Genomic DNA, 16,755 nt, shown 5'->3' on the forward strand with positions numbered 1-16,755 from the left:
TGGAGTCAAGGACTTCGGTGTCACACCTGGGCTTGTTTCAGAACTGCCACTTCCTAAATGCGTGAACATTTGTAGTTACTTGATCCTTGCAGCCTCCATTTCATTTTCTGTAACATGGGACCAGTATTAGCACCTGTCTCCCAGGGTCATGTGGATTGAATGAAATAATCCTTATAAACTGTTAACTCAATGCCTGCACTATAATTAGCACTACATTATTATTTTTTTTCCCAGTCACTTCAACTCTAATTTTTTCAAAGCCAGGTCCAACCTGAACCTTCATTTTCCTTGCTACATTCTCCACCCATACAACTGAGGAATTGTCTGTTTTATTGGCATAGGTCACAGGCATTCACTGAATCACATTTTCCATTGGGTTTCCATTTCCCAAACCCTTTCCATAGCACTCCTGAGTACACGCAGGCTGAGATTTAGATAATACAAGGGATTTAGGTGGCTTCGTCTGTCCTAGAGCCCAGGCCAATTATCCCAACCCAACTTCTAACACATGGTATTCTACATTAGAATATCATATTTGTGTGGCTCTTAATATTAATAGCTCTTTGATCCCCATGCTATTATTATTTTCCTCCATATACCATCCCTCTGGTAAACCCAAAGGTGATGGAATGATGGACAGGGTAGAACTGAGCCTTTACCAGGGCCATCCGAACATCAAAATACACTCATAAATTCTTCACCCGAAAGCTACTTTCCTGGGTTTGCTGTAAGTGTTGTATGAAGTAATGCGTGTAAAATGCTTAGTATAGTGGCTGGCATTCAGTAGCCATCAGCAAATGTTGGCTAAGATATTAGTAAGGATAGTTCTATAAGCTTGATAGCCAGGAGTCACCATAAGCTTGATCCAAGTGAAGTGACAGTCAGTCAGTCGTGTCCAACTCATTGCTACCCCATGGACTGTATAGAATTATCCAGGCCAGAATACTGGAGTAGGTAGCTGTTCCCTTCTCCAGGGGATGTTCCCAACCCAGGGATAAAACCCAGGTCTCTCACATTTCAGGCAGATTCTCTACCAGCTGAGCCACCAGAGAAGCCCAGGGGAGTAAGAAAGATAGACCATTGGCTGGGGATTTGAACTGCAGGGAAGACAAACTCTTTATCATAAAGCTTGAATCCAAGCTCTAATAACAAAGCAAAATAGGTCTGGGGAAGAATCTGAAAAATGCACATAACAGAGAAACATGGTGTCACTGGAGGCATGACTATTAAACGTGCCACTGGCTGGAGTTGACAGACCAGCCGACCGCTGCATCCACCCTGAGGCTCTTTGCTCTGCATTTGGCACCAGTCAAATAGACGCCCTCTCTCCTCTCTGAAGCATTGCTTTTGCAAGGGCTCACCCCACTCCCACAGCCTCACCCTGCACTCACAGCAGGCCATACACTATTTGGGCCAATTCAGCTTATCATGTCAGGTTTGAATGCATTAGGTTCTCCCCCAAACTCAGTCGGTAGAAGAATCATAAAACAAGAATCCCGGTGTCCCCAGACCTCTGGACTCCTGTCAACAGGCATGATTTTTTTCTGAGCGGATGACGATTTATAGCCTCTGGCTCGCCATGATGGAGCTCACAATTCCAAAAGCTGAGGCTCCTGTTCTCAACCCCTGTTCTTAGTTTCATTTATGTCACCAGATGCTGAGGCTTCATCTGCTCTGTATTCACTCTCCAGCAGAACCAGGAGACCACGTGGAGCTGGAAAGCCCCCACAGCTGTCATTCCTGTGTCCTGGTAGATGTACCTGTGTGACCTTACACAAGTTGGATAACCTTTCTGGGCCTAAGTTTCCTCATCTATGAAACAGAGATAGCAGTAATAATACAATAAAAGTAGGCAGTTAAATGGTAATATAGGTTAAGTGCCATAGGCCTTAGTTTTTTAGGAAACCAACAAATTGTCTTTCAGAGTGGCTGTTCCATTGTACCATTCAAAATGCCTGTACCATTCCTACAAACAATGTATGAGAGTGCCTGTTGCTCAGCTTCCTCTCCTGTTTTTATTTAAAAACAAAAACAAAAAAACTCTTCTTTTGGGGCTTGGGGAAAATGTTTGGCTTTTTAAAGTTTCTTTAAATGTGTTTGCACATTATGTGTCTGAACCGAATTCATGAAATGTAATCACAGACATAAAGTGGGCATCCCAGTAGCATGAAGAAGAAAATGCTGTGTTGTTAGCGTTCGGGATTTGTGTATTTAAATAGGGATGTATGATATCTCATTTTAACTTGCATTTTTCTGATGACACATGATGGGGAGCTCTTTGCCTGCTTATTTGACATCTGTATATCTTCTTTGTTGAGGTGTCTGTTTAGGTCTCTTGTCCATTTTTTAATTGGGTTTTTTGTTCTTATTGTTGAGTTTTAAGAGCTTTCCTGGTGGCTCAGATGGTAAAGAATCCACCTGCAATGCAGGAGACCCGGGTTTGATCCCTGGAGAAGGGAATGGTTACCCACTCCAGTATTCTTGCCTAGAGAATCCCATGGACAGAGGAGCCTGGTGGGCTACAGTCCATGGGGGTCGCAAAGAGTCAGACACAACTGAGTGACTAACGCTTAAGAGTTCTTGTATGTTTCAGATAACAACCCTTTATCAGATGTGTCTTTTGCAAAACACATATTTTGTCCCAGATAGTGGCTTGTGTTCTCATTCTCTTACCATCATTTTTCATAGAAACTTTTGATTTTAATAAAATCCCACTTATCAATTACTTCTTTCATGAATAGTGCCTATGGTGTTTACCCGAAAAGTCATTGTCATACCAAAGGTCATCTAGGTTTTCTGCTATGTTGTCTTGGAGTTTTATAGTTCTGCACTTTATGTTGAGGCCTGTGATCCATTTTGAGTTGATTTTTGTGAAGAGTATAAGATCTGTGTCTGGATTCTATTTTTTTCTTTTTTGTCATTTGAATGTCCACTTGTTCCAGCACCATTTGTTGAAAAGATTATCTTTGCTCAGTTGTATGCCTTTGCTCCTTTGTCAAAGGTCAGTTGACTATAATTATATGAATCTATTTCTGGGCTATCTATTCTGTTCTATTGATCTATTATTCTGTTCTTAATCAACACTGCACTGTCTTGATTACTGTAGCTTTATAGTAAGTCTTAAAGCTAGTTGGCCTTTTTTGGCTCTTTATATAAACTTTAGAACTATTCATAGTTTTTCAACATCCTCAAAAACTTGGTGGGAAGCCCTGATTTTAAGGATATATATTTCTGAGAATTTGCCCAGTAACCAGCATTCAGAGTCCTTAGTCTTCCATAGGCTGAATTTGGCCCTTGTTTTGGGGCTTGGGGAAAATGTTTGGATTTTTAAAGTTTCTTTAAGTGTGTTTGGACATTATGTGTCTGAACCCAACTCATGAAATGTAATTACAGACATAAAGTGGGCATCCCAGTAACATGAAGAAGAAAATGCTGGGGCAGCAGTGGTGGTTAGCCCTCCCCCTAACATTGACAATCCTTGTCATCAGCAGCATAAAAGCAGCTTGTATTTAGTGAGTCCTTATTCAGTGCAGAACCGAGCTCTCAGTCCCTTACATGGGTCATGTCACTAATCCTTTTAAAAACCCTCTGAAGCAAATACAAGTATTACCTTCAACTGAAGATAGTCTCTGAAAGATTAAGTTACTTCCCCAAGGTCACTCAGGTAGTAGTGGTAAAGTTGAAATTCAAGCCCACTCTTAGTCCCTATACTGCACTCACTCTCACTGGCTTCCCCTTTTACCCTGGGGTAATGACACGGACCCTTTGGGGCGTGACATGCCAGCTTCTTGAAGGACAGTCCAGGTCAGCTCATCCTATACCGGCTGGAAATCCTACAGACAACTAAGCTTCCTGATAAATCCCCTCTACTCTAGTTCCTTAAAACATAAGACCTTCATTGTGTGCATGCTAAGTTGCGTCGGTCATGTCCAACTCTTTGCGACCCCAACAGGCTCTTCTGTCCATGAGATTCTCCAGGCATGAATACTGGAGTGGGTTGTCATGCCCTCCTCCAGGGGATCTTCCTGACTCAGGGATCGAACCCACGTCTCTTATATCTCCTGCATTGGCAGGTGGGTTCTTTACCACTAGTGCCACCTGGGGAACCCCAAACCCACATAGTACTTGAGAAATGGGACCTTAAACACCCTTTCCTCCTCCATTCCCCACTTTTCACCTGCTTCCCCACAGGATCTAGTTGTTTACAAACCTCTCATGCTGTTTATTTACCTCTTAATAAGCCCTAGCTCCTCTCAGAAAGCCATTTAGCACTGCATCACTTAATTTCTCCCCGAGGCAGAATCTGCCAGATGGAGTCTTTGTCCCCAGCCATGTTGATTTGTCTTATTTTTAAGCAGCAGTGAACATGCCACGAAACTAAAATAGCAATCAGTTCCCAGGTGTGGACTCACTGAGCATGTGGGAAACCATCAGGAGCGTGTGGACGTGTCCACCCGGGGCATCTGTTCCAAATGGGCTGGATTAACCAGGGAATGACTCCCGCAGGTGGCTCCCAGCCAGCTGCTGGCCACATCTGGGCATCCCTCAGTGCAGAAGCACACCACTTTTCTGCCTCAGTGGGATTCAGCCACTCAGCACCTCCTGGGGCTGGATCCCAGGGCTGTGCACCCTTGCCTTTTCCACAGTTATATTTCTAACAGTTGAGGAGACAGAGTGGGTCCCCAGGGGATGAGAAAATCAGCACAGGATAACCCTGTGCAAGAAGAAAATGTCTCCAAAGTCACTTTTTCTCATCCCAAATTCCTATAAAATCTAACTCCATTTCTGTAACATTACTTTGTTTGGGTCAATCAATACAAATGTAATTCAAATTCTATACCAGCTAAATTACTAAATTATGTCCCCCCCAAAAAATTTTTAAACACCCTCTCCTGAATCTGTTGCTTCCATAGCTTCTGTGCTCCTGGACACATGACAGGATATATGCTTGCAGGTGTATGAGCCTCTGTTTGAGCAGCATGACCTGGAGGTGGGCAATCTCTGTTTGGGGGAGGGTAAGCCTACAACAGGGACTCAGAGTGTTCTTCAGAGCACTGCATGTCATCTTAAGGAAGAGAAGATTGCATCTAAAGGAAAGACAGGTGATTGTTACCAGGACAGCAGTACTGGACAGGACCTCCCTGGGATCCAAGGAATGATGGAATGAAGTTAGAGACCAGCCTGATGTGTAGCTTCTTGTGTGGTTCCATTGATCTTGCGATACCTATCATCACCATGGGAATTGACAAGACAACACTCCAGCCTAACTCACAGAAGTGACTCCTCATAATTATCTATATAGATATAGATATTTATGTTTCATAATTCATCTGCATGACTTCTATCTTCCATTCTCTTAATTACTCACAACTCATAATAAGTAATGCGTGCGTGCTCAGTTGTGTCCAACTCTCTGCGACCCTATGGACTGTAGCTCTCTGTACAGGCTTCTCTGTACATGGGGTTTTCCAGGCAAGAACACTGGAGTGGGTTTCCATTTCCTCCTCCAGTAATAAACAGTGGAGTCCTTTATGAGAAGGAAGAAGAATGAGATTCAATATTGATGGGTGGAGGTGTGTTGGTCTGCCTTTGGTATGTCTATGTATACGGCACTCCCAACTAGCTTTTGCAAACTTCTTGAACCATCATTCTCTGAAAGTATTGGCAGTTAGAATATTGCTCAGAGTCAGTGCTGTTCTCATGAAACCCCATCTCAAGTACCAAGCAGAGTGCTGAGGTCACCTTTGGGACTGGGCCATTCCCAAAGGACAGAAGTCAAAGGCGGGAAGTGGAGAAGAATATAGACAAGTTGAATGACAATCCTTTGGAACAATTTTGCTGTACTATTCAAGAATCTTTTTTTTTTTAAGTGCCCTCTCACAAAGGGGGAAAAAACAATAGAGAAAGCCTCCCTCCTTCACCACATAAGATCCTTTTCCCATGGAAAGTATCTGCGATTCCAATTTCTTTAAGTAGCCTTATATTTGGACATTTAACAGGTGTTCCCAAGGCTGCTCTAAAGAAAGTTTTCCTGAATCAGGATATAAGTGTTTCTCTGAAATGGCAGTGAGAAACAAATCTGGGAAAACTATCTCTATTCTTCATGGTAAAAAAATTTAAAAATAACATAGAGAAGCAGGAGAGCATAAAACAAGCTGAGGGAACGAAAAGGGCTTAGAACCCTACTTTTTCCATTAAAAGAATTACTGAAATGCTACAGATGCACTGCCCTCAAAATGCTCAGAAGTGGTCTCCATTGGGATGATATTGCCCACCGATTAGTTTAACCAGTGGCTGCTGAGCTCTGGGCACTTCTGAAGAATTCTATGGGTCTTGAGAGTTTTAAGACTGCTCCCTAATTGCAATTCCTGATTATTTTATAGACTCCAATCAGATCTTCTCTTGGATGGCCTTCCAAAAGGCTTCCAAAGGATATACATCTATTTTAGGAAAGTGGGGGGAGTCCTTCACATGGGTCTTTTATGACAAGGAAAATCCAGTCTTAGGAGGGCTTGCTCAGGGTTTTCTAGAGTGCCCCAAAGAAAGGAGAAAGCTCAAACCTTTATCTTCAGTCTGAGGAGAAAAGTTACATTCCAGTCACATCTCTCTGTCTGCAGAAGAGTGGTCCTGTCTTGCTCAGGGCAGCTCCGATTTCTACAGAAACAGAACCAACAGCATGCCCAGAGGGGCTCAGCATCCATGGAGAAAAATAGCAAAGGAGAGCTGCCTTTCCAGGCCTGGCTGGGCTCAGAGGTGTTCACCTGAAAGCCAGCTGGGCCTAATTCAAAAGAACCACATCTGGAATATAGGTTTGGTCCCAAATCTTACATGTAAAGAGATTTCCAAACAGTCTTAAAAGAGCCCTCACTTCTAGACAGATCTGGAAACTATGCCACCCATAATAATTGAAAGCACTTATAAAGTTCAATTTGACTTGGCAAATCCAAAAGGCTTCAGAGCATGCCTGATGAATACTTCAAAATATTTCTTAAATGGTAGGAGATGGAATAAATCAGATTGCCTGGGAGAACAGAATGAGTTCAATATTTGGTTAATCAGAAGGAAGAATTTGTAAAAATGAGGGCTCTTGGAAATGAAATGTATTGCCTTGGGGAATAATGAGTCTTTTTGCTGGGGGTATAATAGCTGATGCTGCCATTTCACTGGAGAAGAAAGAGGGGAATGTCTTCGAGGAGGTAGGATACCTGTGCAGCAGTGAAAACTGGGTTTGGGGTCAAGGTGGACCCAGACTCAGGGTCCAGCTCTGTTTTTGTAAAACTTTGGGAAATTTCTTCTAAACCCTCCATTCCCTCTTTGTGAAATGGGTATAATAATATCTTCTTCAGTAGATTATTATGTAAGCAAATGAAGTATTAATTTATACCAGTGCTTGGCATGGTAGAAATGCTAGATTCACAGTTGTTGCTGCCCCGATCATTGTGTAAGCTCTGATAAACTGGATGGGGAGAGCAAGTGCATCATTTCTCAGACTTCTTTAGCCCTCTGACTCTGTGATCAGTGTGGGGCCCATCCTGTCAATGTTCCTGGTGCCGTCTCCCTAATTCCCTGTTTCCTGTTTCAGCACCCTTCAGATCTTCCTAGACAGTGGGCTATATTCTCACCTTTCCGATGCCACTCTCCACCTAAAACCAGAAGCCATATGTCCTATTCTCCAGTCTTTTATGGCCCTGCTTTCCTCAGTGATAACTGGGTATTCTGGGAAGTGAAGTTTATAAAGAATATGATGTTAATATGAATATATGGTCACCTTCTCCTTTAAATTTTTTCTCCTGCCAGGATGCAAGGGCTGAGCACAGCAACCAGTCAAGAGCCAGCAGTCAGTCAAAACTCCACACGGTCATCAGGAGAGATCTTTACTAGTGGGATACTATAGATTATGCTTAGCTTTTCTAGAGATGATGCTAGTGGTCATTTGGGGCACATATAATATGGAGCAGTCTTGTGACAAGTTGATTGGGGGATATTAGGTACAGGGAGGGGGACTTTTTCCATTCATTCATTTATGTTCTGAGAACCTTAACATACGCTCTGACCCCTGTCTTTCTCCCACCCCAGGAAAGAGCAGAGCTACGTGCAGAAGTGCTGGAAGGATGTACATGTGGGGGACTTCATCCAGATGCAGTGCAACGAGATCATCCCAGCCGATATACTCTTCCTCTTCTCCTCGGACCCCAGTGGGGTCTGCCATCTGGAAACTGCCAACTTGGATGGAGAGACCAACCTCAAACAGAGGCGGGTTGTGAAGGGCTTCTCACAGCAGGTAGGGCTCTTTCTAAGATAAGGTCTTTAACTGGAGGGCCAGGGGAAGATGTCAGCCAACTCTACTTGGAAATTGGATTCAATCTGGTGGGTAGAGGAGAAGGTAGTAGATGCTCCTTTCCCAAGCATTTTGTTGTTGTTGTTTTCAGTCACTGATTCATGCCCGATTCTTTCTGACCCCATGGTCTACAGCACGCCAGGGTCCACACCAGGATTCGTATCCTTCAGAGTTTGCTCAAATTCATGTCCATTGAGTTGGTGATGCCATCCCACTATCTCATCCTCTCTCAGCCCCTTCTCCTCCTGCCCTCAATCTTTCCCAGCATCAAAGTCTTTTCCAATGAGTCAGTGCTTCGCATCAGGTGGCCAAAGTATTGGAGCTTCGGCATCAGTCCTTACAATGAATATTCAGGGTTGATTTCCTTTAGGATTGACTGGTTTCATCTCCTTGCTATCCACGGGACTCTCAAGAGTCTTCTTCAGCACCATGGTTGACAGTATCAACCCTTTGGCGCTCAGCCTTCTTTATGGTCCAACTCTGACATCCATACATGACTACTGGAAAAACCATAGCTTTGACTATATGGACTTTGGTTGGCAAAGTGATGTCTCTGTATTTTAGTACTCTGTCTAGGTTTGTCATAGCTTTTCTTCCAAGGAGCAAGTGTCTTTTAATTTCAACGCTGCAGTCACACAGTCTTTCCAGCAACTCTCTAAGATAAATATCATCCCCTTCTCACAGATGGGGAAACTGAGGCTTGGGAAAGTAAATAACTTGCTGAAACCCTCAGAGCCCTTAAAAGGGGACCCGTGTGTTTAGTTGAAGAAACTGCTCTTTGCTCTAAACCAAGGAGTCTAGTATCTGCTCAGTTACTTTTGAGACCAGCTCACTTTTCTGTGCTTATCCAATCCCCACTCATTCTGTCCAGATCAGCTCCAGCCATTTCTCCCTCTATGAATTTTTTCTAGTGTTCCTTTGATACCAGCATAAAAGCAGCAAGGTATCATGAATCATTTTTTCATTTTGTATGTCTTACCTTCATGACAGTACTGAAATCTCCTTAAGAACAGGGAATGATCATCAACATTTTCATTTAATTTAATTTAATGTTTATGTGTATGATACCATGGACATCATGGAGAAATCATGATCATTTTGTGGTTAAGAACCCAGGGTCTAGAGTCTGGCAGAGCTGAACTCAAAGCCCAAACCTACCGTTTATTAACTGTCTCACCCTTTATTCCCTCATCTGGAAAATGGACACAAAAATAGTATCCTCTCTATAGCATGCTTCTGAGGACTGAATTGTCACTGAACCAAACTTGATTCTGCTTGCCCATGTGCTGTAGAGTCAATCTACTGACGCTGGGTCATAGTGAAGGAAAACACAGCATTTATTCTAAGGCTTCGTACAAGTAGTCCACGGCAGCTAGTGCTCAGAAGGCCCAAATTCCCTGATGGGTTTCCAGATAACATTTTTTTTTTAGTTAATTTTTATTGATGTATAGTTGCTTTACAATGTTGTGTTAGTCTCTACTGTACCACAAAGTGAATCAGTTATACATATACATATATCTCCTCTTTTTTGGATTTCCTTTTCATTTAGGTCACAATAGACCACTGAGTCGGAGAAGGAAATGGCACCCCACTCCAGTACTCTTGCCTGGCAAATCCCATGGACAGAGGAGCCTGGTAGGCTGCAGTCCATGGGGTCACTAAGAGTTGGACACGACTGAGCGACTTCACTTTCACTTTTCACTTTCATGCATTGGAGAAGGAAATGGCAACCCACTCCAGTGTTCTTGCCTGGAGAATCCCAGGGACAGGGGAGCCTGGTGGGCTGTAGTCTATGGGGTCGCACAGAGTCAGACACGACTGACGCGACTTAGCAGCAGCAGCAGCAGCAGACCACTAAGTTCCCTGTGCTATACAATAGGTTCTGGTTAGTTATCTATTTTATACATAGTATCAATGTGTGTTTGTCAATCCCAATCCCCCAATTCATCCCACCCACCCCTTCCCTGCTTGGTTTCCATACATTTGCTCTCTGTGCCTGCTTTGCAAATAAGATCATCTATACCATTTTTTCTAGATTCCACATAGATGTATTAATACACGGTATTTGTTTTTCTCTTACTTCACTCTGTATGACAGCCTCTGGGTGCATCCACATCTCTGCAAATGACCCCGTTTTGTTCCTCTTTATGGCTGAGTAATATTCCATTGTATATATTCCATTGTAAATATTCCATTTCTCTGGGTATGTCCCCAGTAATAGGATTGCTGGGTCATGTGATAGTTCTATTTTTAGTTTTTTAAAGAACAAAATGGCATTTTTAAAGCCTAAGTAAGGAAAGAGGGACGGGGTATGTGATCAGCTCATGCACAATTCTCTGATTGGTTGGTGGTAAGATAATAGGGCAGTGTCACAAGAGTTATCAATCCACAGTTGCCTGGGCTATGTGCTGTAGACCTCGGGGCTATGTCCTCATGGTCATTAAGCAATTCACATCTTCCATTTGGTGAGGGCTTTCATGTCAACAACTCAGGAAATGTACATCAGAAACTATTATCTAGGTACTTGAGAAAGGAACTAAAGCAGAGGGTATGGGGTAAGGGTTGGCCCCAGTACGGCCCCATAAAGTCCTGCTCAGTTATAAAATGATAGGTACATGAATTACTTAGCATGAAGCTAGGCGCGTAATAAGAGACCAATAAATAGTTGGCAGTAAATAGAAGTGGCGTTCATAGGCAATATGTGTTGACTGAAACTGAGTGTGAAAAATTCAAATTTTCGATTAAATCCTGGGAGCAGAGCAGTAAAACTTGTGTACATTTACAAATCTCCCTTCAGGCTGCCCACCCCAACAGCCTCCCCACAAATCTGAGTCCTTTTACTCTTGGGTAGTTACCTGGTGTCGCTGCTTCACCCACTTACTTCTTTTGTTTGTTGTTGGCAGCAGCCCCAAGCTGTTTCTTATGTATTAATTAGTCTGATGGTTTGGGATTTGACCAGAATGAAGAGCTGGATGAAAGGGTCACTCACGCTCCACTGCTATAAACCAACCAACTCAATTTAATCACATCTCTCAAACTCTAACCCTGACTTCTCTTAGGATACTTGATGTAATGATTTACAAAAAAATAAAATTCATTTGTAAAGGGTATAAGATTTGTTTGATCTTGAAAGTTTTCAGAATTCTCTATTCTATTTCAATAACTGACTCTCCCTCTCACTTTGCTGAAGTGTGCTTTTCCATTTCTTTAAGAACAGTGATAATAGTACTACTAATAATGCATTCTTAAATTAATCTTTATTGGAGTATAATTGCTTTACAATGTTGTGTTAATATCTCCTCTACAGTAAAGTGAGTCAGCTATATGTATACATATATGCCCTCCCTTTTGGATTTCCTTCCCACTCAGGTCAGCCCAGTGCATTGAGTAGAGTTCCCTGTGCTATACAGTCGGTTCTCATCAGTCATCTATTTTATACATAGTGAATCCCACGCCCCCTTCCCCCTTGGTATTTATGCATTTGTTCTCTATGCCTGTGTCTATATTTCTGCTTTAATGTATCTTTTTAAAGTCCTTTTACACATAAGGCAAATGAGACACAGAGAAGTGAAGTAACTTGTCTGAGGTCATCAAGCTGGGAAGTATTGGAACCACAATCCAAAGCCAAGTTTGTCCAGTCTCAGCTCTTAAAATGTGTAGTAGCTCGTTTCCCTGGTCCTTTGACTCTCACTCACCTTTTACCCAGAGTTGCTTACTTGAAAGCACACATGTATCATTTTCAATATTCCTTTCCACTTTTAAGTAACAAGTGGCAGGAAGGATAAAAGCAGACCTAGCCAGATCTCAGGGGACTGGGAATTTTAGCTGCTCTTTGCTGTCTTGCTTCTCCCTTATGTCTTTAATGCAAAAAGATTTCTGAATATGGATAGAATTCTCTTCTAACCCTATGTATAATATGTCTCAAATATGTTGAACAAAGATGTCCATGAGAGTTGCAAGAAAAAATATGTATTGCCCTGTCAAGTAAGATCAGACAACAATAGGTTCCAAGTTTTCAAATAGTGTGTATTGCAGGCCTTGTCAGATATTTTAATAACCCCCAAGGAGGAGGGGTCAGGGAAGGTTCTAGTATGTAACATTTCTAATTATTTAACCACAGAAACCTTTTATTGCAAGGACCATATACCAGGACTACTGCAGGAGAGGTGGGATCACAACTTAGAGATTTGCCTTAAATGCACTGAAGGTGTTTCAGATGTATCATAGCCATCACAGGGAGAAACATTTTCACATATACATGTATCCTTCCCCTTTATCATCACCAAATTATAATTCACAGGGTCTGGGCATGCATGTTTTTTAAATGTTCTCCCAAATGATAATATGAACCTACAACCACTTCCTTAAAAATCTATATAAGAAAAGGAAGGTGCTACTTCCAGAAAAATTTCATTGTAATAATGAAAATAAGGCCATCACTTATAGACATCTTATGTGTGCTGGCATTTTTGTGCCCATTTTCATTTGTCCTCATGACTACCCTGTGAGGTAGCCGTTTCTCCATCTGATGATGAAAATCTGGGGGTAGGGAAAAGGCAAATTGCACCACTTGTCTCAGAGAAGACTTTGAACCTGCAAATGTGATTTATTTGGAAATTTAAGTAATTAAAGTCTTCTGTTAGCTTATTATTCCTATTGGCTGGAATCAGCGAACTGAAATGGACTGGAATGGGTGAATTTAACTCAGATGACCATTATATCTACTACTGCGGGCAGGAATCCCTCAGAAGAAATGGAGTAGCCATCATGGTCAACAAAAGAGTCCGAAATGCAGTATTTGGATGCAACCTCAAAAACGACAGAATGATCTCTCTTTGTTTCCAAGGCAAACCATTTAATATCACAGTAATCCAAGTCTATGCCCCAACCAGTAATGCTGAAGAAGCTGAAGTTGAACGGTTCTATGAAGACCTACAAGACCTTTTAGAACTAACACCCAAAAAGATGTCCTTTTCATTATAGGGGACTAGAATGCAAAAGTAGGAAGTCAACAAACACATGGAGTAACAGGCAAATTTGGCCTTGGAACACGGAATGAAGCAGGGCAAAGACTAATGGAGTTTTGCCAAGAAAATGCACTGGTCATAACAAACACCCTCTTCCAACAACACAAGAGAAGACTCTATACATGGACATCACCAGATGGTCAACACCGAAACCAGATTGATTATATTCTTTGCAGCCAAAGATGGAGAAGCTCTATACAGTCAGCAAAAACAAGACCAGGAGCTGACTGTGGCTCAGATCATGAACTCCTTATTGCCAAATTCAGACTGAAATTGAAGAAAGTAGGGAAAACCACTAGACCATTCAGGTATGACCTAAATCAAATCCCTTATGATTATACAGTGGAAGTGAGAAATAGATTTAAGGGCCTAGATCTGATAGATAGAGTGCCTGATGAACTATGGAAAGAGCTTCGTGACATTGTACAGGAGACAGGGATCAAGACCATCCCCATGGAAAAAAAATGCAAAAAAGCAAAATGGCTGTCTGGGGAGGCCTCACAAATAGCTGTGAAAAGAAGAGAAGTGAAAAGCAAAGGAGAAAAGGAAAGATATAAACATCTGAATGCAGAGTTCCAAAGAATAGCAAGAAGAGATAAGAAAGCCTTCTTCAGCGATCAATGCAAAGAAATAGAGGAAAACAATAGAATGGGAAAGACTAGAGATTTCTTCAAGAAAATCAAAGATACCAAAGGAACATTTCATGCAAAGATGGGCTCTATAAAGGACAGAAATGGTATGGACCTAACAGAAGCAGAAGATATTAAGAAGAGGTAGCAAGAGTACACAGAAGAACTGTACAAAAAAGATCTTCATGACCCAGATAATCATGATGGTGTGATCACTGACCTAGAGCCAGACATCCTGGAATGTGAAGTCAAGTGGGCCTTAGAAAACATCACTATGAACAAAGCTGGTGGAGGTGATAGAATTCCAGTTGAGCTATTCCAAATCTTGAAAGATGATGCTGTGAAAGTGCTGCACTCAATATGCCAGCAAATTTGGAAAACTCAGCAGTGGCCACAGGACTGGAAAAGGTCAGTTTTCATTCCAATCCCAAAGAAAGGCAATACCAAAGAATGCTCAAACTACCACACAATTGCACTCATCTCACATGCTAGTAAAGTAATGCTCAAAATTCTCCAAGCCAGACTTCAGCAATATGTGAACCGTGAACTTCCTGATGTTCAAGCTGGTTTTAGAAAAGGCAGAGGAACCAGAGATCAAATTGCCAACATCCGCTGGATCATGGAAAAAGCAAGAGAGTTCCAGAAAAGCATCTATTTCTGCTTTATTGACTATGCCAAAGCCTTTGACTGTGTGGATCACAATAAACTGGAAAATTCTGAAAGAGATGGGAATACCAAACCACCTGATCTGCCTCTTGAGAAATGTGTATGCAGGTCAGGAAGCAACAGTTAGAACTGGACATGGAACAACAGACTGGTTCCAAATAGGAAAAGGAGTACGTCAAGGCTGTATATTGTCACCCTGCTTATTTAAATTATATGCAGAGTACATCATGAGAAACACTGGACTGGAAGAAACACAAGCTAGAATCAAGATTGCCGGGAGAAATCTCAATAACCTCAGATATGCAGATGACACCACCCTTATGGCAGAAAGTGAAGAGGAACTCAAAAGCCTCTTGATCAAAGTGAAAATGGAGAGTGAAAAAGTTGGCTTAAAGCTCAACATTCAGAAAACGAAGATCATGGCATCCGGTCCCATCACTTCATGGGAAATAGATGGGGAAACAGTAGAAACAGTGTCAGACTTTATTTTTCTGGGCTCCAAAATCACTGCAGATGGTGATTGCAGCCATGAAATTAAAAGACGCTTACTCCTTGGAAGGAAAGTTATGACCAACCTAGATAGCATATTCAAAAGCAGAGACATTACTTTGCCAACAAAGGTTTGTCTAGTCAAGGCTATGGTTTTTCCTGTGGTCATGTATGGATGTGAGAGTTGGACTGTGAAGAAGGCTGAGAGCCAAAGACTTGATGCTTTTGAACTGGTGTTGGAGAAGACTCTTGAGAGTCCCTTGGACTGCCAGGAGATCCAACCAGTCCATTCTGAAGGAGATCAGCCCTGGGATTTCTTTGGAAGGAATGATGCTGAAGGTGAAACTCCAGTACTTTGGCCACGTTATGCGAAGAGTTGACTCATTGGAAAAGACTCTGATGCTGGGAGGGATTGGGGGCAAGAGGAGAAGGGGATGACAGAGGATGAGATGGCTGGATGGCATCACTGACTCGATGGACGTGAGTCTGAGTGAACTCTGGGAGTTGGTGATGGACAGGGAGGCCTGGCATGCTGCGGTTCATGGGATCGCAAAGAGTCAGACACGACTGAGCGACTGATCTGATCTGATTTGATGAGACTTTTATCTTTTCGAAAGGGAGTGTTTACTAATTGCAAAGATTTCTAGAAACTCCCAACTCTATATCATATACATACAGCCATTTTCACCGCTGAGTTCGGTTAATTCAAAGTCAGTAAGACAAACTTTGTCCCAGCTCCCCAGATCAGCATTTCTCAAGGTGAAGTCTGCCAAACCCTATCTCAAGAGATAGCTGTTAAAAAACAAGGTCCATGGTCAAATCTGACTGGGCGGCCCGTGTCCTGTCAACCCCTCTTAGAGGGTCCATTGTCCAGAATATGTTAAGATCTCAGAGAAGACCTGGAGGGAGGAGGTCAATTAATCTTTCTTTAACTCTGAGCTTTCCAAACTAATTTAACCTCAGAATTATTGGGGCACAATAATTTTTCTCCTTCCTATGGAAGCTTGAGGAAAATAGTAATCTACATTGTGGGGAACCACATGATCATGTCAGCTGAAGAGCGACACAGAGGCCAACCATCACCACAGCTTAGGCAGCTCATCCTTGCCTTTCCTGTCTAGGTTCAGAGAAATTATAAACATGAAAGAGCTTCTCTAAAGGTCTTCCTTCTGTGACACAACACGTCATCCTCAAGGCTGCCAGAGAGTTAGTTTCAAAATCCTTTTCTCAGAATGCAACTTGGCCCAACCAAGTCAGGGTAGATAGAACATTTACCAAAGCCAAGGAATCAGAAATGAATTCTTCCAATTAGTATTTCAGAGCAATTTCCTAGTTATCTTTTATCCAAACCACTGAAGACCAAAGTCCTTCTGAAGTGTCTGTGAGATCATTTCCCAGTGACACAGAACTTACGAAACCAAGTAGACGGGAGCCAGCCTCTTCAGCTTCGCCTAAAAGCTTGTCAGATGCAAAATTTTAGGCCCCACCCCAAACTGAACCAGAATCTGAAGTTTAAGAATTTCCAGATGATTCATGTGCACATTAAAGTTTGAAAGCAGTGGCCTAGGGCATCCCTGATAAATGTAATTAATAATTGTGCTTATCT

The 16,755-nt window shown here is 42.2% G+C and overlaps 1 protein-coding gene across 1 annotated transcript in view; it reads left to right on the forward strand.

The window, feature by feature from the left end:
- The window catches only part of ATP10B (ATPase phospholipid transporting 10B (putative)), a 316,381-nt gene that overhangs the window by 187,687 nt on the left and 111,939 nt on the right, over positions 1-16,755 (forward strand). Inside the window, exon 4 of the mRNA XM_027545764.1 lies at positions 8,077-8,281. Coding sequence (XP_027401565.1) covers positions 8,077-8,281 — 205 coding nt within the window. The remainder of the gene's footprint in view (positions 1-8,076; positions 8,282-16,755) is intronic.

This window comes from Bos indicus x Bos taurus, chromosome 7 (genome assembly GCF_003369695.1).
Source record: "Bos indicus x Bos taurus breed Angus x Brahman F1 hybrid chromosome 7, Bos_hybrid_MaternalHap_v2.0, whole genome shotgun sequence".
Classification (NCBI taxonomy): Eukaryota; Metazoa; Chordata; class Mammalia; order Artiodactyla; family Bovidae; genus Bos; species Bos indicus x Bos taurus.